At 42.9% G+C, this 27,280-nt stretch overlaps 1 protein-coding gene across 2 annotated transcripts in view; it reads right to left on the minus strand.

Annotated features, from left to right (window-relative positions):
- The window catches only part of LOC129863688 (protein sidekick-2-like), a 221,182-nt gene that overhangs the window by 96,968 nt on the left and 96,934 nt on the right, over window positions 1-27,280 (minus strand). For both annotated transcript variants that reach the window (XM_055935861.1, XM_055935854.1), the window contains exons 9-15: window positions 26,244-26,360; window positions 19,774-19,941; window positions 18,524-18,626; window positions 17,269-17,445; window positions 16,273-16,409; window positions 15,989-16,136; window positions 232-372 (exon numbers count right to left, since the gene is read on the minus strand). In XM_055935861.1, coding sequence (XP_055791836.1) covers window positions 232-372; window positions 15,989-16,136; window positions 16,273-16,409; window positions 17,269-17,445; window positions 18,524-18,626; window positions 19,774-19,941; window positions 26,244-26,360 — 991 coding nt within the window. The remainder of the gene's footprint in view (window positions 1-231; window positions 373-15,988; window positions 16,137-16,272; window positions 16,410-17,268; window positions 17,446-18,523; window positions 18,627-19,773; window positions 19,942-26,243; window positions 26,361-27,280) is intronic.

Consider the following 27,280-nt stretch of genomic DNA (forward strand, 5'->3'; position numbering starts at 1 on the left):
ACAACCAGCTACAAACCTACTGCAAACTGAGTGTATCCCTACTGATAAACTGCCAGAGCTACAAGGGTAACTCCTGAAATTCTTCTTTCTCTCAGCTAGTGGTTTTACTTCATTTTGAACATGAGCTCTTATGTTATGTGCTTCCATGTAGCATAACAACTCTCCTCATTGATTCAGAGAACCAGAGAGGGTTATAGCAGCCAACCAATCCTGTTATCCCATGGTTCTCACCGGACGCTGTAGCCCCTGAGAACCCCGTTCTGGTGGCTCTCTGGTGGGGGCTGCCACTGGATCATGATGGACTGGTTGGTGCGGCCGCTGGCGATCACATTCTGGGGAGGGGCACTGGGAGGTTCCTCTGGTAGAGATACACTGCAGAGAGGAGAGAGAGCAGAGAAAGTTTGGAAGGATAGAGTGTTGTTTATTTTTCGGTCAGAAGAGAAGACAATGCAGCGTGTTGATTAATCTGTAGACAGGCTCTGTCACTTCTTTCTCTCCCATAACCTGTCTCATGACCTCTTGCTCTTTTCAATAATCACCACGATGTCATGAGAATGGCGCTGGAATGTATAGCGGCCATTTGACGGGCAGTTTTGTGATTTTCCGCTCATAGATGGTCTGCCTGTAAAAGCACCACCTGGACTGGACACAGCTAGACAAACTGTCTTTTTGACAAGATCAGGGAGTTTTGCGACAAAGAGGCTATGGACATCACATGCCCTGCACCAAAGTCAAGGGCAGGACAGAAACAGGCTCTCTGAATATAGATTTCCTTGTTCATGTGTGGTTCGGACAGACCAGTCATCAGCACTATCTGCAGTGCCTCTATTCACATGACTCTCTCCTAACACACACGTCATACCTTGCCGCTACTATTTGTATTGTATCCTGCTGCTCAGCCACTTTACCCCTGATTGTATGCATATAACTACCTCGTCTTTCACTGATATCGTTATTGATATTGTTCTTGTACATAGTTATTTATATTGACACTATCTATTTCTGATATTGCTACTATGCAAGTAACGATTTGGCTGTACCATTTACACCTTCTGTAGAGACCATCCACTTAGCAAAATATTGATTTTATAATTAATATTGATATGTGTGGTTGTAACATGATTTTGTGACATACCACAACAATATAATTTGACCGTATCAAGTGTCCACCACATAAATATATGGAGCATGTGTAACGGATGTGAAATGGCTAGCTAGTTAGCGGTGGTGCGCGCTAATAGCGTTTCAATCGGTTACGTCACTCGCTTTGAGACCTTGAAGTAGTGGTTCCCCTTGCTCTGCAAGGGCCGCGGCTTTTGTGTAGTGATGGGTAACGATGCTTCGTGGGTGACTGTTGTTGATGTGTGCAGAGGGTCCCTGGTTCGCGCCCGTGTCGGGGCGAGGGAACGGTCTAAAGTTAAACTGTTACACATGCATCTGTTTATGTTCTGCACATGTGCACCTCACTCAGGTTTCAACTCAGGTTGCATGGCCTTTAGGCTAGGGCCTATTTTTCTCCACTTCCTGTCTGACTTACGTGCCCAAATTAAACTGCCTGTTACTCAGGCCCAGAAGCCAGGATATGCATATAATTGGTACCATTTGATAGAAAACACTATGACGTTAGTAGAAATGTTAAAATAATGTATGAGACTATAACACAATTGATATGGTAGGAGAAAATCCAAAGAAAAACCAATCAGAATATTTTTTTTGAGAGATCCCATGCACTTCAATGGAAAAAATATGGGTCATATGAGATACCAGCTCCCAGATTGCAATTCCTATGGCTTTCACTACATGTCAATAGTCTTTGTTCAAGGTCTCAGGCTTGTTTCTTCTCAAACGAGGAAGAATTTTGAGTGTTGGTACTGGGAGTCAGAGTTGGAAATCTGTCAGTGCGCACGCAATGAAGAGGACGCGCACTTGCTAATTTTGCTTTTCAATTGAACATACTTCTTTCCGTATGAAATATTACAGTTTAATTACATTTTAGGGTACCTGAGGATTGATTAGAAACGTATTTTGACTTGTTTTAACAAAGTTTAGCGGTAGCTTTTTGGATTCCTTTCTCTGCATGTTGAACGAGTCAATTAACTCAAATCGATTGCGCAAGCTAAACAGACTTTTTGGAATATAAAGAAGGAATTTATCTAACAAAACAAACATGCATGTTGTAGCTGGGAATCTTGGGATTGCAAATCAAAGGAAGATTTTTTTAAAGTAAGTGAATATTTAATCGCTATTTGTGATTTTATGAAGCCTGTGCTGGTTAAAAAATATTTTGATGTGGGGCGCCATCCTCAAACAATCGCATGGCATGCTTTCGCTGTAAAGCCTATTGTAAATCGGACAATGCAGTTAGATTAACAATAATTTAAGCTTTTAACCGATATAAGACACTTGTATGAACCTAGATGTTTAATTCTTGCCACTAGGGGGGTGCCATTTCGACATAGTACAAATTCGTTTCCAAATTAAACTGCCTCGTACTCAATTCTTGCTCGTACAATATGCATATTATTATTACTATTGGATAGGAAACACTCTCTAGTTTCTAAAACCGTTTCAATTATGTCTGTAAGTGAAACAGAACTAGACTTAGAGCTATTCTCCTGTGAGAATTTGAAAATGATGAAATCTGCTTGCTGTTCCCAGACCTGTGGATAACTCTGACTGTCTTCTATTGGTTGAGATGCACTGCATACGCCCTCCCCTGGTTGTTAGCGAATAGGGAGTCTTGAAATGGCGTCTCTACGTAGTTCCCAAAGTTTATAAATTGATTGGGAACGAGGTGGCTGATTCTTTTCACCTTCGCTCAGGCGCATTGAGGACCTGGGGACGTTCTTTTGGAACCATCGGTTATAGATCTCAGACATTTTAAGCTGTGGTTTTATTCGATATAGGTGTTGAAGACATCGTAATGTTGTTATTTTGAACTGAATTATATCAGTTTATGTCAGTATATTGCGATTTTCGGGTATTTATTTCCTTGGCGCTGTAGGAATGTGGGTATCTCTCTCTTTCGTGCTAATGTTTACTGCTAATTGCAACTCTGAAGAGGACGTTCTCCAACCTATCAACGATTCTTTTTGACAAAGGACACTTTCCCAAGATTCTGATTAGAGTTCATCGAAAAGTAAGAACTATTTATGCTGATAATTCATTGTTCTGTTGAAAAATGTCAAATGCATGAAACGCCATTGCTTGCAGTGTAGCATTGTGTTATCGCAGCCTGTATTGCGCAGTAAGGTTAATTTAAAAAATGTAATTCAGCGATTGCATTAAGAAACTAATTTGTCCTTCAATTGCTGTCCAACCTGTATTTTTTTTGTCAAGTTTATGAATAGTTTTCGATAAGAGTAGGTGGCTTTCCAAGATGGCGCCGGACAGATTGCTCGAGCTCTTGGCTACTTTTCTCATTGTATAAGCACAATTTGTGCCGCTAAATATGCACATTTTCGAACAAACTCTATATGCATTGTGTAATATGATGTTACAGGACTGTCATCTGAAGAATTCTGAGAAGGTTAGTGAAAAAATTAATATATTTTGGTGGGTTATACGTTATAGCTGTTTTTGCCTTGAATCAATGCTGTTGTAATGTTCGCTATTGTGCTAAGCTAATATAACGCTATATTGTGTTTTCGCTGTAAAACACTTAGAAAATCTGAAATATTGTCTTGATTCACAAGATCTGTGTCTTTCATCTGCTGCACGCTGTGTATTTTTAAGAAATGTTTTATGATGAGTAATTAGCTAATACACGATGGTCTCTGTAGTTATTCTAGTCATTTTAGTGAGAGTTGTGATTGGGGCTGCAATGGTAAACTATGATTTATACCTGAAATATGCACATTTTTCTAACAAAACCTATGCTATACAATAAATATGTTATCAGACTGTCATCTGATGAGGTTGTTTCTTGGTTAGTGGCTATTTATATCTTTATTTGGTCGAATTTGTGATAGCTACTGATGCAATAAGAAAATGGTGGAGTATGGAAGTGGTGTCTTTTGCTAACGTGGTTAGCTAATAGATTTACATATTTTGTCTTCCCTGTAAAACATTTTAAAAATCAGAAATGATGGCTTTATTCACAAGATGTGTATCTTTCATTTGGTGTCTTGGACTTGTGATTTCATGAACATTTTATTATATGATATGCCTGTGGCTTTAGGCCAGGCTATGCTAGTCAGCTTTTGTGATGGGGGGGCTCCCGGATCTGGGTTTGGTAGGCGTTAGAGGTTAATATCCATGATTTTTATCATTATTTATTTGAATTACACGACCTCCAATTTCACCGGAAGTCGTCGACAGGTGTCCCGCTGGTGGGACGCCTATCCCAGAGAGGATTATGAGTGTTGGAGTGTGCCCCTGGCTATCGTCCATAAAAAAAGAAGAAAAAAATAATTGTACTGTCTGGTTTAATATAAGGATCAATTTAGACAAATGTGTCTGGATAAGTGTCTAATATTTATACCATGTTTTATCTGGACACTATGTTTACCTGTAATTGTTCCTTGTTGTGGGCTACTATCACTTTTAGTCTTCATATTTTCTACACTACTCATAGTTTAGCACATGACCTTATATGTGAATTCTTAAAGAGATGGGTAGGGCTAAGGCTTAAGAGGGTATGAACAACGCTGAATGGGTGTACACAAAGGAGAGCGCTCCAGTAGGTACATTCAAAGGCCCTTTTCTCAAAAGTGAGTTTACAAGTTGATCAACTTTCAACTTTCAAAGCATTATTACTTTCCCATTGTTCCTCAATTGCAGTGTGTGATATACAATTTTGTAGCTCTGAGTCTCTACTTTTATTAAATGTAAACACACATTTTGCTACATAAGCCTGATTTGAGCTGGTCAGTCACAAATACGGAATCATGTAGTAACCAAAAAAGTGTAAAAACATCAAACTATATTTTATATTTTTTGATTCTTCAGAGTAGCTACCCTTTGCCTTGATGACAGCTTTGCACACAGTTGGCATTATCTCATCCAGCTTCACCTGGAAGGCTTTTCCAAATATTCTGAAGGAGTTCCCACATATGCTGAGCTGCATTTCCTTCACTGTGTGGTCTAACTCATCCCAAACCATCTCAATTGGTTAAGTAAGCCTTGAATTCTAAATTAATCACTGAGAGTGTCATGAGCAAAGCACCCCCACACCATCAGCCTTCCTCCTCCATGCTACACGGTGGGAACCACACATGCAGAGATCATCCGTTCACCTACCTACCTTTGAACCAAAAAACTATGGGTCTTCGTTTCCTGTGGTGGTCCTCATGAGAGCCAGTTTCATCATACTGCTTGATGGTTTTTACGACTAAACTTGAACAAACTTTCAAATTTCAAATTTTCCACATTGACTGACCTTCATGTCTTAAAGTAATGATGGGCTGTCATTTCAATTTGCTTATTTCAGCTGTTCTTGTCATAATATGGACTTGGTATTTTACCAAATAGGGGTAACTTTTGTATACCACCCCTACCTTGTCACAAGACAACTGATTGGCTCAAATGCATTAAGGAAAGAAATTCCACAAATTAGCTTTTAAAGAGGCTCACCTTTTAACCTTTTCTCAATAGGGGGTGCTGTTTGCACTTTGTAATAATTCCGTTCCCAAATTAAACTGCCTCGTACTCAATTCTTGCTCGTACAAAATGCACATTATTATTATTATGGGATAGAAAACACTCTCTAGTTTCTAAACACGTTTGAATTATATCTGTGAGTAAAACAGAACTCGAGTTGGAGCAATTTTCCTATGAGGAAGTGAGAAATCTGAAATCTGCAGGCTGTACTGAGGTCGGTTTATTAATTTGCATGTCTTCTATTGGTTAAGATGCACTGCATACGCCTTCCCCTGGATGTCAGCAAATAGTGAGAATTGAAATGGAGTTGCTAGGCAGATCTGAGGCCTTATAAATGGGCTGGCAACGTGGGGTTCTCCCTTTCTTCTCTTCGCCATGACGCAAGACAGACCTCAGGATGGCGTTCTAGAAAACTCCTGTTATAGCCCTTAGATATATCCGGCTCCGATTTTATTCGATATAGGTGTTAAAGACATCATAATGTTGTTATTTTAAACTGGGTTATATCAGTTTATATCAGTATATTTCGATTTTCGGGTATTTATTTGTGCTGCGTTCTAGGGAGTTGGACACGTCTGGCCCACATGGCTAATGTTTACTGCTAATTCCAACGTTGAAGGCGACAATCTACAACCGAGCAACAATTCTTTTGGAAAAAGAACAACTTGCCCAAGATTCTGATGGGAGCTCATCAAAAAGTGAGAACTATTTATGATGTTAATTCGTTGTTCTGTTGAAAAATGTAAAACTCATATTCCGCCATTAATTTCGTTGCGGTCTCGCTTTAACCTGTTCTGGCTGCACGCTGAATATTGAAAAAACTGGAAAATGTGTGCACATTTTCAAACGGCCTCCTAAGAAACTTTTTATTTTCCAATATGCATATATTTACTACTGTTGGATAGATAACAGTCTGTAGTTTCTAAAAAGGTTTGAATTGTTTCTCTAAGTCGAACAGAAATATTTTTACAGCCATTTTCCCAGCCGAATTGAGTTTCCCAAAATGCGATGTGTCTCTTTAAGACCTTCTCTATAAAAGGCCATTTGACTTGGGACAATAGGGACACGTCAGAGGTGTACGTCAGACTGTAATGCGGAAGTGAGAATTGAAAGGGGTCGAATATCTCGTCCCTGGACTGAATAACAGAACTTCTTGTGAGACATGCGCAGTTAAAATAAAAATCCGGGCGCGAAGGATAATTTGATCTCGGCTTCTGGAACAAGGTAGATAACTTTGAATATGATGCCTGACTACGATATTATTTGCTACATGTCACAAAATCATCCTAAAGGTTGTTTTTTCAATATACTTTAATTATATTATTGCAATTTATTCTGGACTTTAGATGTGAAACGACGGAAGAATTTTTTGAAGAAACGCTTTCTGGCGCAGCAATGCTACCGTGCTAGCTAACCAAAGAGGGAAATCTTTCGTTCTGGAACCCAACTAAAGACTCTACTGGACATTGGACCCCGTTACAACATTCTGATGGAGTACCAAGAAAGATAAGACCCAATTTGGGATGCTTTTTCATATATATGTCGAACTGTTGAATGCTAACGCTGCTAACTATGCTAGGCTAGCGCTTGACTAGAATCAATGCTGCCTTATGCTAGCTTATGATGTTAGCTAATATAACGATATATTGTGTTTTCGCTGTAAAACACTTCAAAAATCGGAAATGTTGTCTGTATTCACAAGATATCTGTCTTTCATTAGTTATCCACCATATGTTTTTCTGAAATGTTTTATGAGGTGTAATTAGTAGCCGACGTTGGTGTATGTATTTTCTCTGGCTACTCCCGGCTGGATTCAGACTGTAGCTATGTATTAGCATTTTTGGGTAGCATCAATGTAAAACTGATTTATAGCTAAAATATGCACTTTTTATGAACAAAACATAGATTTATTGTGTAACATGTTATATGACTGTCATCTGAGGTCGTTTTTTCTGGGCTCTTTAGGTTGGTTTTAGTTTATTTCGGTTGGTTGTGCATGCTACTTCAATCATAATTCATACTTCATAATCATAATTCATACGTGTCTGTCCACTTTTGTATTTGGTGGTGAGCTAACATAAATATATGTGGTGTTTTCTCTGTAAAACATTTAAAAAATCGGACATGTTGGCTGGATTGACAAGATGTTTATCTTTCAAATGCTGTATTGGACTTGTTAATGTGTAAAAGTTAAATATTTTTAAAAAATAGATTTTGAATTTCGCGCTCTGCAGCTGTTGTCATTTTCGGTCCGAGGTCGGGCTTGCACCCCAAACAGGTTAACGCACGCTGTATGTCGTAGTAACATTCATTTTATAAATCTAACACAGCGATTGCATTAAGAACTAATGTATCTTTCATTTGCTGTCCAATTTTTTAGTCAAGTTTAAATTTAGTTACTGATTAGATTAGGTGCCTCTCCCAAGATTTCTCGCGACATATTGTTGGCAGCTTGGCTACTATTCTCATTGTATAACCACGATTTGTGCTGCTAAATATGCACATTTTTGAACAAACTCTATATGTATTGTGTAATATGATGTTATAGGACTGTCATCTGAAGAAGTTTGAGAAGGTTAGTGAAAAAATTAATATCTTTTGCTGGTTTATTCGTTATCGCTATTGTTGGCTTGAATCAATGCTGCTGTGTGGTTGGCTATTGTAGTAAGCTAATATAATGCTATATTGTGTGTTTTGCTGTAAAACACTTAAAAAATCTGAAATATTGGCTGGATTCACAAGATCTTTGTCTTTCCTTTGCTGTATGCTGTGTATTTTTCATAAATTATTTATGATGAGTATTTAGGTAATTCACGTTGGTCTCTGTAGTTATTCTAGTTGCTTTGGTGAGAGTTGTGATGGTGGCTGCAATGGTAAACTATGATTTATACCTGAAATATGCACATTTTTCTAACAAAACATATGCTATACAATAAATATGTTATCAGACTGTCATCTGATGAAGTTGTTTCTTGGTTAGTGGCTATTTATATCTTTATTTGGTCGAAATTGTGATAGCTACCTATGCAGGAAAAAAATGGTGGGAAAAAAAAGTTGTGTCTTTTGCTATCGTGGTTAGCTAATTGATTTACATATTTTGTCTTCCCTGTAAAACATTTTAAAAATCAGAAATGATGGCTGGATTCACAAGATGTGTATCTTTCATCTGGTGTTTTGGACTTGTGATTTAATGATATTTAGATGCTAGTATTTACTATGATAGGCTATGCTAGTCAGCTTTTTACTGATGAGGGTGCTCCCGGATCCGGGATTGTGATGAAGTAGAAGTTAACTTCTTATGGCTGCAGGGGCAGTATTGAGTAGCTTGGATGAAAGGTGCACAGAGGTTCCCAGAGTAAACGGCCTGCTCCTCAGTCATAGTTGCTAATATATGCATATTATTATTTGTATTGGATAGAAAACACTCTGAAGTTTCTAAAACATTTTGAATTATGTCTGTGAGTATAACAGTACTCATATGGCAGGCAAAAACCTGAGAAGAAATCCAACCAGGAAGTGAGAAATCTGAGATTGGTCGATTTTCAACTCATCGCCTATTGAATACACAGTAGGATATGGATCTGTTTGTGCTTCCTATGCCTTCCACTAGAAGTCAACAGTCTGTAGAACATTGAATGAAGCTTCTACTGTGATGTGGGGTCGGATGGGAGGTGTTTGAGTCAGTGGTCTGGCAGAGTGCCAGTTCCTGGTCAGGCGCATTCCTCATGATATAGACTTGCGTTCCATTACTTCTATAGACACAAAGGAATTCTCCGGTTGGAACGCTATTGAATAGTTATGATAACAACATCCTAAAGATTGATTCTACACTTAGTTTGACAAGTTTCTTCGACCTGTAATATAACTTTTTGAAGTTGTCGTCTGACGTTCGGCTGGACCTGCACGAGCGCTTGGATTTGTTTAACAAACATGCTAACAAAACAGCTATTTGTACATACATGATGTACATTACCGAACAAAACAAACATTTCTTGTGGAAGTGGGAGTCCTGGGAGTGCATTCCGATGAAGATCAGCAAAGGTAAGTGAAGATTTATAATGATTTTTTGTTGACTGCACAATTTGGCGAGTAACTGTATGGCTTCCTTTTGTGGCTGAACGCTGTTCTCAGATTATTGAATATTGTGCTTTTGCCATAAAGATTTTTGAAATCTGACACAGCGGTTGCATTAAGAACAAGTGTATCTTTAATTCTATGTAAAACATGTATCTTTCATCAAAGTTTATGATGAGTATTTATGTTATTTGACGTGGCGCTCTGCAATTTCTCCGGATATTTTGGAGGCATTTCTGAACATGGCGCCAAAGTAAACTGAGGTTTTTGGATATAAATATGAATTTAATCGAACAAAACATATATGTATTGTGTAACATGAAGTCCTATGAGTGTCATCTGATGAAGATCATCAAAGGTTAGTGATTCATTTTATCTCTATTTCTGCTTTTTGTGACTCCTATCTTTGGCTGGAAAAATAGCTGTGATTTTCTGTGATTTTGCGGTGACCTAACATCATTGTTTGTGGTGCTTTCGCTGTAAAGCCTATTTGAAATTGGACACTTTGGTGGGATTAACTGTCATGTTCCTGACCTGTTTTCTGTTGTTTTTGTATGTGTTTAGTTGGTCAGGGCGTGAGTTGGGGTGGGCATTCTATGTTATGTGTTTCTATGTGGGGTTAAATGTGTTGCCTGATATGGTTCTCAATTAGAGGCAGGTGTTTGACGTTTCCTCTGATTGAGAACCATATTAAGGTAGGCTGTTCTCACTGTTTGTTTGTGGGTGATTGTTGCTGTGTCTGTGTTTGTTACACCACACGGTACTGTTTCGTTTTTTCCTGTTCGTGCGTTCTTTGTTATATGTAGTTCACAAGTTCAGGTCTGTTTAACGTCGTTTGTTGTTTTGTAAATTATCGAGTGTCTTTCGTGTCAGTGTTCGTCTTGTCTATTAAATCATCATGTATTTATCACCCGCTGCGTCTTGGTCCGATCCATGCTCCTCCTCGTCCGAGGAGGAGGAATTAGACGGACGTTACATTAACAACAAGAGTACCTTTAAAATGGTATAAGATACATGAATGTTTGAGGAATTTTAATTATGAGATTTCTGTTGTTTGAATTTGGCGCCCTGCACTTTCACTGGCTGTTGTCATATCATCCTGGAGACGGGATTGCAGCCATAAGAAGTTTTTAACATAAACAAGTTTAGCATCTCAAGCCCCTGTGTAACGGCAGTCCTCCTCCTCTTCATCTGAAGAGGAGGAGTATTGAGGGAACCAAGGCGCAGCGTAGTGAAATGACATAATTTTATTAACGAAAACACGAACTTGACTAAACTAACAAAAACAACAAACGGTGTAGACAGACCTAGACGACGAACTTACATAAAACAAGAAGAACGCACGAATAGGAAACATAGGCTACACAAACCGAACAAACCGTAAACAGTTCCGCGTGGTGTACAGACACAGACACGGAAGACAATCACCTACAACGAACACTGTGACAACGCCTACCTAAATATGACTCTTAATTAGAGGAACGCCAAACACCTGCCTCTAATTAAGAGCCATACCAGGCAACCCAAAAACCAACATAGAAACAGAAAACATAGAATGCCCACCCAAACTCACGTCCTGACCAACTAACACATATAACAAACTAACAGAAATAGGTCAGGAACGTGACACCCTGAACATGTTCAGTACTAGTCAAAAGTTTGGACACCTACTCATTAAAGTGTTTTTCTTAATTTGTAATATTTTCTACATTGCAGCCATAATAAGTTAATTGAAATGCATTCCAGGTGACTACCTCATGAAACTGGTTGAGAGAATGCCAAGAGTGTGCAAAGCTGTCATCAAGGCAAACGTTGGCTACTTTGAAGAATCTCAAATATAAAATATACACTGCTAAAAAAAATAAAGGGAAAACTTAAACAACACAATGTAACTCCAAGTCAATCACACTTCTGTGAAATCAAACTGTCCACTTAGGAAGCAACACTGATTGACAATAAATTTCACATGCTGTTGTGCAAATGGAATAGACAAAAGGTGGAAATTATCTTCTTATGGCTGCAGGGGGCGTATTGAAAAACTGGAAAATATGTGCACATTTTCAAACGGCCTCTTAATCAATTTTTCCTCTTACAATATGCATATATTTACTACTATTGGATAGAAAACAGTCTCTAGTTTCTAAAAACGTTTGAATTATTTCTCTAAGTGGAACAGAACTATTTTTACAGCCCATTTCCTATCCGGAATTGAGATTTCCAAATGCGAGGTCTCCCTTTAAGAGCTTGTCTATAAAAGGTCATGTCACTTAGGACTGTAGAAACACGTCATACGCCTTCCTCTGGGTGTCATGCGGAAGTGAGAGCAGAAAGGAGTTGAATATCTCGTCCAGGGACTGAACACAACATCTTGGAGTGAGACCTGCGCACTTAATTTTTTTTTCTGGTCACGAAGTTGAACATGGACTCGGCTCCTGCACGACGCTCGTTAAAGGTGAATATGAGCTCTGGCTACGATATTATTTGATACATGTCACAAAATCATCCTAAAGTATGTTTTTTCAATATAGTTTAATTATATTATTGAAATTTATTCTGGACTTTAGACGTGATGCGACGCAAGAATTGTTTGAAGAAAGAGGTTAGCGCCGCACGGCCAGTGTGCTTGCTAATTCAAGAGGGAAATAGTTTGTTCTGGATCCCAAACAAAGACTGTACTGGACAATGGACCCCTTTACAACATTCTGATGGAATATCAACAAAGATAAGGACCCAATTTGGGATGCTTTTTCATATATCTGTCGAACTGTGCTATGCTACCGTTTGACTAGAATCAATGCTGCCGTGTGCTAGCTAATGTTGTAAGCTAATATAACGATATATTGTGTTTTCGCTGTAAAACACTTCAAAAATCGGAAATATTGGCTCTATTCACACGATCTTTGTCTTTCATTAGCTATCCACCATATATTTTTCTGAAATGTTTTACGATGTATAATTAGTAGTTGACATCACATTTGTGGCCTGCTGGAGGTTATTTTGCAGGGCGCTGGCAGTGCACCTCCTTGCACAAAGGCGGAGGTAGCGGTCCTGCTGCTGGGTTGTTGCCCTCCTACGGCCTCCTTCACGTCTCCTGATGTACTGGCCTGTCTCCTGGTAGCGCCTCCATGCTCTGGACACTACGCTGACAGACACAGTAAACCTTTTTGCCACAGCTCGCATTGATGTGCCATCTTGGATGAACTGCACTACCTGAGCCACTTGTGTGGGTTGTAGACTCCGTCTCATGCTACCACTAGAGTGAGAGCACTGCCAGCATTCAAAAGTGACCAAAACATCAGCCAGGAAGCACAGGAACTGAGAAGTGGTCTGTGGTCACCACCTGCAGAATCACTCCTGGTTTGGGGGGTGTCTTGCTAATTGCCTATAATTTCCACCTTTTGTCTATTCCATTTGCACAACAGCATGTGAAATTTATTGTCAATCAGTGTTGCTTCCTAAGTGGACAGTTTGATTTCACAGAAGTGTGATTGACTTGGAGTTACATTGTGTTGTTTAATTAAGTGTTCCCTTTATTTTTTTGAGCAGTGTATTTTGATTTGTTTAACTTCTTGCAACTATAGGGGGTGCTGTTTCAAATTGGCATAATTGTCTCTACAGATTAAACTGCCTAGTACTCAATTCTTGCTCGTACAATATGCATATTATTGTTATTATTGGATAGAAAACACTCTCTAATTTCTATAGCCGTTTGAATTATGTCTCTGAGTGAAACAGAACTCCTTCTACAGCACTTTTCCTCCCAGTGTGTGAGATTTAGACATCTTGGCCTCTGGTTCCAGATCAGTTTTAAAAGTCTTGTTAATCCAATGAGATACAAACACTGCCCACGCCTTCCTCTAGATGTCAGTAAGTGGTGACAATTTGAATGGAGTCGATTGCGCAATCATTGGCTCTATAAATGACAAAATACCAGAAGTAGCCTTCCTTTGGACACTGCGCTCAACGCAAGAAGGATATCTGACTGGCCTTTTTCCAAGCATTGGTTTAGTCAGTAATATAGCGTCGGTCATCTTTTTACTTGTTATAGGTGTTAGAAACATCATAATGTAGTTAATTTAAACCGTTTTATAGCAATTTATATCCATTTAGTGCGATTTTGAGGCATTGCTTTGTAATAGACTTTGAAGCTCCGGGCACGTTTCGGGGTCCCGGTCGTACGTTAGTGGGCATTTCGCCGGACAAGTGGACATCTTTCGACCAAAAGAAGATTAGACCCAAGAAAGGATTCATTGTCCAAGATTCTGATGGGAGAACAGCTCATAGTAAGAACAATTTATGATGATAAATCGTGTTTCTGTCGATAAATGTTAAACGTTTATGCTGCCATCTTGTTTGCTATAGCTTCACTTGGCGCAACCTGTATTGAAAAGTAAGGATAATTTAAAAAATGTAATTCCGCGATTGTATTAAGAATTAAATTGTCTATCAATCGCTGTCCACCCTGTATTTTTTAGTCAAGTTTATGAGTATTTATGTATAAGACTAGATCACTGTCTAATATGGTGCAGGACATTTTCTGACCAGCTGAGCTACTTTTGTCATTGTCTAACCATGATTTTGGTGGCTAAATATGCACATTTTCGAACAAACTCTCTATGTATGTTGTAATATGATGTTACAGGAGTGTCATCTGAAGAATTCTGAGAAGGTTAGTGAAAGAATTAATATATTTTGGCGATGATTACGTTATCGCTCTCTCAATATCTTAGTTTAGCCGAATTGGTGATAGCTACTGGTGTTGAGAGAAAATGGTGGACAAAGAAAAATGGTGATTTTTGCTAACGTGTTTAGCTAATAGATTTACATATTGTGTCTTCCCTGTAAAACATTTAAAAAATCTGAAATGGTGGCTTTATTCACAGGATCTGTATCTTTCATTAGGTGTCTTGGACTTGTGATTTAATGATATTTAGATGCTACTATTTAATTGTGACGCTATGCTAGCGATGCTAATCAGTGGGGGGGGGGGGGGGGGGGTGGGGGGTGCTCCCGGACCCGGGGTAGAGGCTCGTGAAAGGTTAACACTTTTTTGGTTACGACATGATTCCATATGTGTTATTTCGTAGTTGTGTTGTCTTCACTATTATTATACAGTGTAGAAAATAGTCAAAATAAAGAAAAACCCTGGAATGAGTAGGTGTGTCCAAACTTTTGACTGGTACTGTGTATGTACATATCTACCTAAATTACCTCGTACTCCTGCACATGCACTCGGTAATGGGACCCTGTGTATATAAGTTATCGTTACTCATTGTGTATTTATTATTACTTTTATTATTATGTGTTTTACTTTTCTATTATTTCTCTATTTTCTTTCTCTGCATTGTTGTGAAGGAACTGTAAGTACGCATTTCACTGTTAGTCTACACCTGTTGTTTACAAAGCATGTAACAAATAACATTTCACTTGATTTGATTTTGTCCATGCTATCTGCAGAATCTGTGTCTAAGCTGTGTACAAAACCATCACTATGCCTTAATGCATTTCCTTCTGATGGAGACACATAAGGTACCTAGCCAGAGAGAGAAAAGGCTAATAACAAAGACCACAGCGGACCAGTCAGATGATGCTCAATCAATTCAATCAATTCAAAACCAAAGGGCCCATACAGAGATATGATTTTTCAGAAAGCGAGGCACAGTTGAGATTAATTGTGGCACTTTAGGATCAAACGGAAGCACAAAGCGCTCAGTGTGAACCCCTGCGCTGTCGGAGGTGAGCCCCCTATGGCTATCCTCTCAGCTGGAGAGAGCTGGGGATCCAACTGCTCACATTTCAGCTGGCTCGACGAGCTAGCCTATGTAAGAGGAGGGATTGGGTCACAAATGAACCCCTATTCACTACATAGTGCCCTACTTTTGGCCAGAGCACACTACGTTATGAGAAGTGACTCAGGCTAGTGAAGCCAACCTGATCTCAACAATCTCCCGGGACACCTGCAAAGCCCTCTCTGAGTGAGTGAAGTGGTGGTGTGTGTCTGGCTGCATCGGCTCAATTACTAATCCTTCAGCAGATAAATACACACACACACACACGCACACACACACACACACACACACACACACACACACACACACACACACACACACACACACACACACACACACACACACACACACACACACACACACACACACACACACACACATAAATATATAAACCATTGACAATATGTACTGGCACGGGATCACACACTGTTTGACTGGGAGACTGAGTAGGCTGTTATCATTGCACGGCAGGGGATAAGGGGCTTTAGAGAGGAGAGAGGAATCCTGGGAGGGCTCTCTCTCACCGGTCAGTCTCCTTGCTGAACTGGCCCTTGCCCACGTCGTTGACGGCACACAGGCGGAACTGGTAGGAGCGTGCTGGGATGAGTCCACTGACTGTCACCGCTGTCGACTCAGGCTCTATGTTGGCCAGGAGGATAGCCCAGGGAGCGTCTAGCACAGGAAGAGAGAACAGACACATATCAAACCTGCAGATGATCTAATCCTTCTCTTCATTCTATTCCTCCTACTAACAGCGGTTTATTCTTTCTCATTATCCATCAGCCTGTGTCCTCCTGAGATCACTCACTGTTCTCAGAGACCTCCAGGATGTAGTGAAGTAGGGGGCTGTTCCCATCGAAGGGCTTGGCCCAGGTCAGGTTAATGGCCCTCTTTTCTGAAGAACTTAGCAGGGCTGCAGGGTTCTCTGGAGCATAGGACAGCTGCCTGAGGGGTGGGGTGGGGGTGGGGTACACAGATCGTCAGAGAGGTTGTCGGACAGACGGGAAGACAGAAAGATATATGACTGGATGAGTTTTTAAAAATACATTCTTAGAGGTACGATTTACTCAAAATCCATCATTATAGGAAACTAGGACAGCAGAGTAGAGAAGAAAAGAGAGAGACAGACATGAGTGGGGTGAGACAGTTTAGAGACAGGAGAGGTGAGAATGGAGAGAGAAGTGAGACAGGAGAGGTGAATCAGGAAAAGTGACATAGGAGAGATTAGACATGAGATGACAGAAGAGCTGAGACAGGAGAGGTGAGACTGGGGAGAGAGGTGAGACCGGAGATGTGGGACAGGAGAGGTGAGAATGGGGAGAGAGGTGAGACAGAAGAGATGGCCGGAAGAGATGAGAATGGGGAGAGAGGTGAGACAGGAGAGATGAGAATGGGGAGAGAGTTGAGACAGGAAAGGTGGAAAGGGAGGGGTGAGACAGGAGAGGTGAGAATGGAGAGAGAAGTGAGACAGGAGAGGTGAGAATGGGGAGAGAGGTGAGAATGGGGTGAGAGGTGAGACAGGAGAGGTGGGATAGGAGAGGGGAGAGTGGAGAGAGAGGTGAGACAGGAGAGGTGAGACAGGAGAGGTGAGGCAGGAGAGGTGAGGCAGGAGAGGTGAGGCAGGAGAGGTGAGACAGGAGAGGTGAGGCAGGAGAGGTGAGACAGGAGAGGTGAGACAGGAGAGGTGAGAAAACAAGCAGTATATCTTGTTCAAGACAGGATGAACAAGGATGAACTTGTTCGAGACAGAGAAAACAAGAGGATGATAAAGAGGGAGAGAGAGATATGTCGATCATCGTGTTACCTGACTCGGAGGTGTGCACTGCGTGAGTCGTTGCCTCCTACCGACATAACCCTACAGGTGTAGGTCCCGATGTCACCTGACCAGGTCTGGGAGATGTGGAGGGTACCATCCGGGTCCAGCCGGATACGGGGGATAGACTGGGCGTTGATGACCAAGCCCTCCTTCTCCCACACATACCTACAGTTTAAAGGTCCAATGCAGACATTGCTATCTAAATATCAAATCATTTCTGGGTAACAATTAAGTACTTTTTCAACTAAAATTGTCAAAAAGAAACAAAAATTACTTCTTATCAAATAGCAATTTCTCAAGCAAGAATTTTACTAGTACTGTCTGGGAGTGGTCTGAGTGAGGATGGGAAAACTGAAAACTAGCTGTAATTGGCAGAGAGGTTTGGAACTCTCTTTCATATTGGTCTAAGACTAGGGGGCGATATTTTCGTTTTTGGCTAAAAACACGTACCCATTTGAAACTGCCTATTTCTCAGCCCCCGAAACTAGAATATGCATATAATTGTCAGATTAGGATAGAAAACACTCTGAAGTTTCCAAAACAGTAAAACATTTGTCTGTAAGTTAACTCATTTACTGCCAAAACTCCATCCCACCAAAACAGACTGAAATTTCCGGCGGCCTTTTCAAACAGCTCTCACACAAAAAGGGCATAATCATACATTTCCCAATTTCACAGTATCATTCCAAACTCATAGTGTGAAAAAAATATATATAGAAAACAGGTAATTCACTTTTTTAACTGCATTGAGCCTTTAATACACAGTTGCTTCTTGACATGCACAGCAGGTATGACCTGCCCCTGTGACCTTGTCAAATTGTGCAATGTTAGTGAGTGTTGTTGTATGTAAGGTTGGAGAAAAGTGTCTGTGTGTACACAAGATGCTTTGTGTCCATCTCACTCTGTGTGTGTGTGTGTGTGGGTGCAGTGTGTCTGTATGTGTGTGTAAAAGTGTACTGTGTGTGTGTGTGTGGGGGGGGGGGGGTAGTGTGTCTGTATGTGTGTGTAAAAGTGTACTGTGTGTTTGTGGGGGGGGTGCAATGTGTCTGTATGTGTGTATAAAAGTGTACTGTGTGTGTGTGTGTGGGGGGGGGTGGTGCAATGTGTCTGTATATGTGTGTAAAAGTGTACTGTGTGTGTGGGGGGTGCAGTGTGTCTGTATGTGTGTGTAAAAGTGTACTGTGTGTGCGTGTGTGCATGCGTGCATGCACATAGTGCTTGGTGTGTGTGTGTGCTCTCCTACCTGACGGTGACACTGGGGTCGTGTGTAACTCCACAGGTCACAGTGGCCTTGGTGCCTTTGATGACACTCTGGTCCTGAGGGGGGGTGTTGATACGGGTGCGAGCTGAAGGGAGAGAGAGTGTATGAACACACACTTATACACACACACTAGAAAGGGAAGAATGCAGTGAGTGCTGCACGTTCTGATTTCTCCAAGTGGCATGTTGTCCCTGGATCAAGTCACATGTTGTCCCTGGATCAAGTCACATGTTGTCCCTGGATCAAGTCACATGTTGTCCCTGGATCAAGTCACATGTTGTCCCTGGATCAAGTCACATGTTGTCCCTGGATCAAGTCACATGTTGTCCCTGGATCAAGTCACATGTTGTCCCTGGATCAAGTCACATGTTGTCCCTGGATCAAGTCACATGTTGTCCCTGGATCAAGTCACATGTTGTCCCTAGATCAAGTCACATGTTGTCCCTGGATCAAGTTACATGTTGTCCCTGGATCAAGTCACATGTTGTCCCTGGATCAAGTCACATGTTGTCCCTAGATCAAGTCACATGTTGTCCCTGGATCAAGTCACATGTTGTCCCTAGATCAAGTCACATGTTGTCCCTGGATCAAGTCACATGTTGTCCCTAGATCAAGTCACATGTTGTCCCTGGATCAAGTCACATGCTGTCCCTAGATCAAGGCACATGTTGTCCCTGGATCAAGGCACATGTTGTCCCTAGATCAAGTCACATGTTGTCCCTGGATCAAGTCACATGTTGTCCCTAGATCAAGTCACATGTTGTCCCTAGATCAAGTCACATGTTGTCCCTAGATCAAGTCACATGTTGTCCCTGGATCAAGGCACATGTTGTCCCTAGATCAAGTCACATGTTGTCCCTGGATCAAGTCACTTGTTGTCCCTGGATCAAGTCACACGTTGTCCCTGGATCAAGTCACATGTTGTCCCTGGATCAAGTCACATGTTGTCCCTGGATCAAGTCACACGTTGTCCCTGGATCAAGTCACACGTTGTCCCTGGATCAAGTCACACGCTGTCCCTGGATCAAGTCACATGTTGTCCCTGGATCAAGTCACACGTTGTCCCTGGATCAAGTCACACGTTGTCCCTGGATCAAGTCACACGTTGTCCCTGGATCAAGTCACACGTTGTCCCTGGATCAAGTCACACGTTGTCCCTGGATCAAGTCACATGTCGACACATTCCACTAGACGCCCCCCCCCCCCCCCCCCCCTCCCCCACACACACTCACCCCACACCACAAGGTCAGCAGCAGCCTCGTCTATGCCCCGGGAGTTGCTGGCCATGCAGGTGTAGGTGCCAGCGTCTGATATGTGGGATGGGGAGATGAGCAGGCTGCCTGACTCCAGCAAGGTGAACCTGGGTAGCTGAACAGAACCACTGGCCAGAACACGCTCACCTGGAAGGACAGAGAGAGAGAAAGAGCGAGTGAGAGAGAGAGAGAGAGATAGAGATTGTTTGTTTGCTGGGGTCAGTGATAAGTCTTTTGTAATTTCTTAAAGTTCAAGTTTTATTGTCACATGCATAACAAGTAGAGTGAAATGCTTAACAAGCTCTTCCCAACAGTGCAGTAATCAATATCAAAATAGAACAACTAATAATAATAATAATAAACTAAATTAAAATATATACAGCACCAGTCAAACGTTTGGACACACTTACTCATTTAAGGTTTTCTTTGTTTTTACTATTTTCTACATTGTAGAATAATAGTGATGACAACAAAACTATGAAATAACACATTTGGAATATCAAAATATCAAAATATATTGACATTTTAGATTCTTCAATTAGCTACCTTTTTCCTGTGATGAGAGCTTTGCACACTCAACAAACTTCACCTGGAATTCTTTTCTAAAAGTCTTGAAAGAGTTCCCACCTATGCTGAGCACTTGTTGGCTGCTTTTCCTTCACTCAGCGGTCCAACTCATCCCAAACCATCTCAATTGGGTTGAGGTCGGGTAACTGTGGAGGCCAGGTCATCTGATACATCACTCTATCACTCTCCTTCTTGGTCAAATAGCCCTTACACAGCCTGGAAGTGTATTGGGTCATTGTCCTGTTTAAAAACAAAATAACAGACCCACTAAGCGCAAACCCGATGGGATGGTTGCCATGCCGATGGGATGGTTGCTAAACACATTCTGAATAAATCACTGACAGTGTCAGCAGCAAAGCACCCCCACACCATCACACCTCCTCCTCCATGCTTCATGGTGGGAACCACACATGCAGAGATCATCAGTTCACCTTCTCTGCATCTCACAAAGACACAGTGGTTTGAACCAAAAATCTCCAATTTGGACTTATCAGACTAAAGGACAGATTTCCACTGGTCTAATGTCCATTGCTCGTGTTTTTTTGCCCAAGCAAGTCTTCTTTTTGTTGCCCTTTAGTGGTGGTGTATTTGCAGCAATTTGACCATGACGGCCTGATTCAAGTAGTCTCCTCTGAACAGTTGATGTTGAGATTTGTCTCTTACTTGAACTCTGTGAAGCATTTATTTGGGCTGCATTTTCTGAGGCTGGTAACTCGAAGATATCCTCAGGAGCAGAGGTAACTCTGGGTCTTCCTTTTCCGTGGTGGTCCTCATGAGAGCCAGTTTCATCATGGAGCTTGAAGGTTTTGACTGACCTTCATGTCTTAAAGTAATGATGGGACTTTTGTTTCTCTTTACCTATTTGAGCTGTTATTGTCATAATATGGACTTGGTCTTTTACCAAATAGTGCTATCTTCTGTATTCCATTATTATTTATCCATGCAAGTCAATTAAGAACAAATTCTTATTTACAATGACAGTCTACCAGGGAACAGTCTGTTAACTGCCTTGTTCAGGGGCAGAACAACAGATTTGTATCTTGTCTGCTCGGGGATTCAATCCAGCAACCTACATTTACATTTACATTTAAGTCATTTAGCAGACGCTCTTATCCAGAGCGACTTACAAATTGGAAAGTTCATACATATTCATCCTGGTCCCCCCGTGGGAAATGAACCCACAACCCTGGCGTTGCAAGCGCCATGCTCTACCAACTGAGCCACACGGGACCTTTCGGTTACTGGTCCAATGCTCTAACCACTAGGATACCTGCCGCCCCAAATACCGCCTCTACCCTGTCACAACACAACTGATTGGCTCAAACACATTAAGAAGGAAAGAAATTCCACAAATTCACTTTTAACAAGGCACACCTGTTCCAGGTGAATACCTTGTGAAGCTGGTTGAGAGAATGCCAAGACTGTGCAAAGCAGTCAAGGCAAAGAATGGCTACTTTGAATAATCTCAAATATAAAACACATTTTGATTTGTTTAACACTTTTTTGGTTATTGCATGATTCCATATGCATGATTTCATAGTTTTGATGTCTTCACTTATGTCACGTTCCTGACCTATTTCTGTTAGTTTGTTGTATGTGTTAGTTGGTCAGGACGTGAGTTTGGGTGGGCATTCTATGTTGTCTGTTTCTATGTTGGTTTAGGGTTGCCTGGTATGGCTCTCAATTAGAGGCAGGTGTTTGGCGTTCCTCTAATTGAGAGTCATATTTAGGTAGGTTGTTTCACAGTGTTCGTTGTGGGTGGTTGTCTCCTGTGTCAGTGTTTGTCGCACCATACGGGACTGTTCGGTTTGTTTTGTACATCGTCATTTTGTGTAGTCTATTTTCCCTGTTCGTGCGTTCTTCGTGTTTATTGTAAGTTCGTCGTCCAGGTCTGTCTACTCCGTTTGTTGTTTTGTTAGTTTATAGTGAAGTTCGTGTTTTCGTCTTTTCTTTAAATAAATTATGTATTCACAACCCGCTGCGCCTTGGTTCAATCACTACTCCTCCTCTTCGGTTGTAGAGGAGGAGGAGAACCGTAACAGAACCACCCACCGATCCAGAACCAAGCAGCATGAGTTCGAGCAGCGGCCAAGAAATCAGGACTCATGGACTTGGGAGGAAGTATTGGAGGGAAAAGGTCCTTGGGCGCACATTGGGGAATATCGCCGGGCTCGTGAGGAGATGGAAGCAGCGCGAGCCCAGGAGCGATGGTATGAGGAGGCAGCAAAGAGACTTGGCTGGAAACCGGTGAATCAAGCCCAAAACTGCAGATATGAGGGGACGCGTCTAGCACGGAAGCCCGTGAGTACTACCCAAAAATGTCTTGGGGGGGGGGGAGGCTAAGAGGTAGTGGGCCAAGGGCAGGTAGGAGACCTGCGCCCACTTACCAGGCTAACCGTGGAGAGCGGGAGTACGGGCAGACACCGTGTTACGCAGTAGAGCGCACAGTGTCTCCTGTACGTGTGCATAGCCCAGTGCGGGTTATTCCACCTCCCCGCACTGGTAGGGCTAGATTGAGCATTGAGCCAAGTGCCATGAAGCCGGCTCTACATATCTGGCCACCAGTAAGTCTCCTTGGGCCGGCTTACATGGCACCAGCTTTACGCATGGTGTCCCCGGTTCGCCTACATAGCCCGGTGCGGGTTATTCCACCTCTCCGCACTGGGCGGGCGACGGGGAGCATTCAGCCAGGTAAGGTTGGGCAGGCTCAGTGTTCAAGGGAGCCAATACGCCTGCACGGTCCGGTATTTCCGGAGCTACCTCCCCGCCTCAGCCCAGTACCACCAGTGCCTACACCACGCACCAGGCTTCCAGTGCGTTTTCAGAGCACTGTTCCTCCTCCATGCACTCTTCCTATGGTGCGTGTCTCCAGCCCAGTGCCTCTAGTTCCGGCACCACGCATTAAGCCACCTGGGCGTCTCCAGAGCCCTGTACACACTGTTCCTTCTCCCCGTACTCGTCCTGATGTGCGTGCCCTCAGCCCGGTGCCACCAGTGCCGGTACCACGCACCAGGCAAATAGTACGCTTTGAGAGTCCAGTGTGCCCTGTCCCTGCTCCCCGCACTAGCATGAAGGTGCGTGTCCTTAGCCCGGTGCCTCCAGTTCCGGCACCACGCACCAGGCCTACAGTGCGTCTCAGCCGGCCAGAGTCTGCCGTCTGCCCAACGGCGCCTGAACTGTCCGTCTGCCAAGCGCCGCATGAACTGCCCGTCTGTATTGAGCCTGCAAAGCCGCCCGTCTGCCATGAGCCTACAGATCCTTCCGCCAGACAGGAGCCGCTAGAGCCTTCCCCCAGACAGGAGCAGCCAAAGCCTTCCGCCAGACAGGATCAGTTTGAGCCATCCGTCTCCGCAGCGCCATCTGAGCCATCCGTCTCCGCAGCGCCATCTGAGCCATCCGTCTCCGCAGCGCCGTCTGAGCTATCCGACTCCCCAGCGCCGTCTGAGCCATCCGTCTCCCCAGCGCCGTCTGAGCCATCCGTCTGTCCCGAGCCATTAGAGCCGCCCGTCTGTCCCGAGCCGTCAGAGCCGTTAGTCAGTCAGGAGCCGCTAGAGCCATTCGTCAGTCAGGATCTGCCAGAGCCGCCAACCAGACAGGATCTGCCAGAGCCGCCAACCAGACAGGATCTGCCAGAGCCGCCAACCAGACAGGATCTGCCAGGGCCGCCAACCAGACAGGATCTGCCAGGGCCGCCAACCAGACAGGATCTGCCAGAGCCGCCAACCAGACAGGATCTGCCAGAGCCGCCATCCAGACAGGATCTGCCAGAGCCGCCATCCAGACAGGATCTGCCAGAGCCGCCAAACAGACAGGATCTGCCAGAGCCGCCAACCAGACAGGATCTGCCAGAGCCGCCAACCAGACAGGATCTGCCAGAGCCGCCAACCAGACAGGATCTGCCAGAGCCGCCAACCAGACAGGATCTGCCAGAGCCGTCAGTGAGCCATGAGCGTCCAGAGCCGTCAGCCAGCCATGAGCGTCCAGAGCCGTCAGCCAGCCACGAGCGTCCAGAGCCGTCAGCCAGCCATGAGCGTCCAGAGCCGTCAGCCAGCCATGAGCGTCCAGAGCCGTCAGCCAGCCATGAGCGTCCAGAGCCGTCAGCCAGCCATGAGCATCCAGAGCCGTCAGCCAGCCATGAGCATCCAGAGCCGTCAGCCAGTCATGAGCTGTCCCTCAGCCCAGAGCGGCTATTTATCCAGAACTGCCCCTCAGTCCAGAGCTGTCTCTCTGTCCGGAGTTGCCCCTCTATCCTGAGCTACCTCTCTATTTTGACCTACCTCTCTGTCTTGAGCTATCTCTCTGTCCTGCGCTACCTTATCCTGGTGCTGCCCCTTATCTTGATGGTACCATGTATATTAAGTGGGTGTAATAGGAGGGTGGTCATTATACGGGGAAGACGTAAGCTGGGATTGACTATGGTGGGGTGGGGAACTCGCCCAGAGCCTGAACCACCACCGTGGTCAGATGCCCACCCAGACCCTCCCCTATACTTTGTGCTGGTGCGCCCGGAGTTCGCACCTTAGGGGGGGGTTATGTCACGTTCCTGACCTATTTCTGTTAGTTTGTTGTATGTGTTAGTTGGTCAGGACGTGAGTTTGGGTGGGCATTCTATGTTGTCTGTTTCTATGTTGGTTTAGGGTTGCCTGGTATGGCTCTCAATTAGAGGCAGGTGTTTGGCGTTCCTCTAATTGAGAGTCATATTTAGGTAGGTTGTTTCACAGTGTTCGTTGTGGGTGGTTGTCTCCTGTGTCAGTGTTTGTTGCACCATACGGGACTGTTCGGTTTGTTTTGTACATCGTCATTTTGTGTAGTCTATTTTCCCTGTTCGTGCGTTCTTCGTGTTTAATGTAAGTTCGTCGTCCAGGTCTGTCTACTCCGTTTGTTGTTTTGTTAGTTTATAGTGAAGTTCGTGTTTTCGTGTTTTCTTTAAATAAATTATGTATTCACAACCCGCTGCGCCTTGGTTCAATCACTACTCCTCCTCTTCGGTTGTAGAGGAGGAGGAGAACCGTAACAACTATTATTTTACAATGTAGAAAATAGTCAAAATAAAGAAAAACCCTGGAATGAGTAGGTGTGTCCAAACTTTTGACTGGTACTGTATATCATACAGAAAACATGAGACATGAGAAATAAGACATGTCTGATGTCTTCATGGGACCCTTTAGTGGAAGCTGGGGAGCCGGTTTGGAGTAAATGTTTGATTTTTACTATTTATTGATTGCATTTCATATTCATTGTGTTTAGTTTTGTATTTTGCTAAAAGAGACCTGGTTCTCAATATGACTCCATGTTTAAAGCTGCAACATGGAACTTTCTGTGCGACCCGACCAAATGCACATAGAAATGTGAGTTATAGATCTCTCATTCTCATCGAAAGCGAGTCTAAGAAGTAGATATTTTCTATGTGTGCCATTTATATGCTTCCCATTCTTACCTTTAGTTTTTGCATCTTTTACTTTCGGTTTTCCACACCAGTTTCAAAAATCTGACAATATAATATTATTGGTTATATAATATATTTCACAGCTCTTTAGGAGGTACAATGATTCTTTCTATGGAAATTATGCAAACTATTAGAATTTTAGTAACCAGGAAATGGCGGAGTGAATGCTGTATACTGCACCTTTAAATGAACGTTAAATAAAACATTTAATAAACCAATGTCTGCTATTAATCTGCATGCGCTAGATAGACTGGTACCATGGGAGATGTGCATTCATCCATCCTATTGCAGATAGTGGAGTAATGCTATGATTGGATTGTTCCATTCTGTTTAAGTCCATTGTTTATACATCATGGTAAAAAAGCAGCCATATTGTTAATAGTCCCCTATGACATAGTGTGTGCCTGGTTGAGTGGTGCAGTGGAGAGAGTCTGACCTTTCTGCCAGGTGATAGCTGGTCTTGGTGCTCCTGATGTTTCACAGTGGAGAATGACTGACATGCCGTCAATCACCGTGCTGTCAGATGGTCCAGCTGTGATGTTAGGGGCAATGCCTGAGGACACAAGCACAAGCACAAGCACACACACACAAGCACACACACACACACACACACACACACACACACACACACACACACACACACACACACACACACACAGGAATGACAAAGGCAGGCAGAGGGCTACAGAGAGGTGAAAGAGAGGAGTCGTCTTCAATAGGAACTCATCTTCAAATCGATCCAGACATTTATTGGCTGTGTCTGTTACATACTTTTTCTCTGTCCTGGATCCCCTTTTCTCTGTCCTCCCTCCCTCAGAAACAGAGGGAGGGAGTGGAGGGAGGGAGGTGAAAGGGAAAGAGACAGGGCGATAAAGCATTCTCCCCCTAACAACAGGTGACTAATTAGGAAGCATGTGACAAATAACATTTGATTTGATTGAGTCTTAGAAGATGACAACAGAACATGCCACTCATCCAACTGACAGAGAGGAAAAGAGGAAGGAAAAGAAAGAGAGAAAGAGAAGGGAGTGGTATGGGGGCAAAGACATATAGAACAGGGAGAACTAGGGAGAGAGAGAGGTAGGCAATAATACTAGGAAGGATATGACATAAGATGGTGACACAGGTAGAGGGAGTGAGGCAATACACTTGGTAAGGTATGACATAAGATTGTGACACAGGTAGAGGGAGGGAGGCAATACACTAGGTAGGGTATGACATAAGATTGTGACACAGGTAGAGGGAGGGAGGCAATACACTTGATAAGGTATGACATAAGATTGTGACACAGGTAGAGGGAGGGAGGCAATACACTAGGTAGGGTATGACATAAATGGTGACACAGGTAGAGGGAGGGAGGCAATACACTAGGTAGGGTATGACATAAATGGTGACACAGGTAGAGGGAGGGAGGCAATACACTAGGTAGGGTATGACAAATGGTGACACAGGTAGAGAGAGGGAGGGAGGCAA

This window comes from Salvelinus fontinalis, chromosome 1 (assembly GCF_029448725.1).
Source record: "Salvelinus fontinalis isolate EN_2023a chromosome 1, ASM2944872v1, whole genome shotgun sequence".
Classification (NCBI taxonomy): Eukaryota; Metazoa; Chordata; class Actinopteri; order Salmoniformes; family Salmonidae; genus Salvelinus; species Salvelinus fontinalis.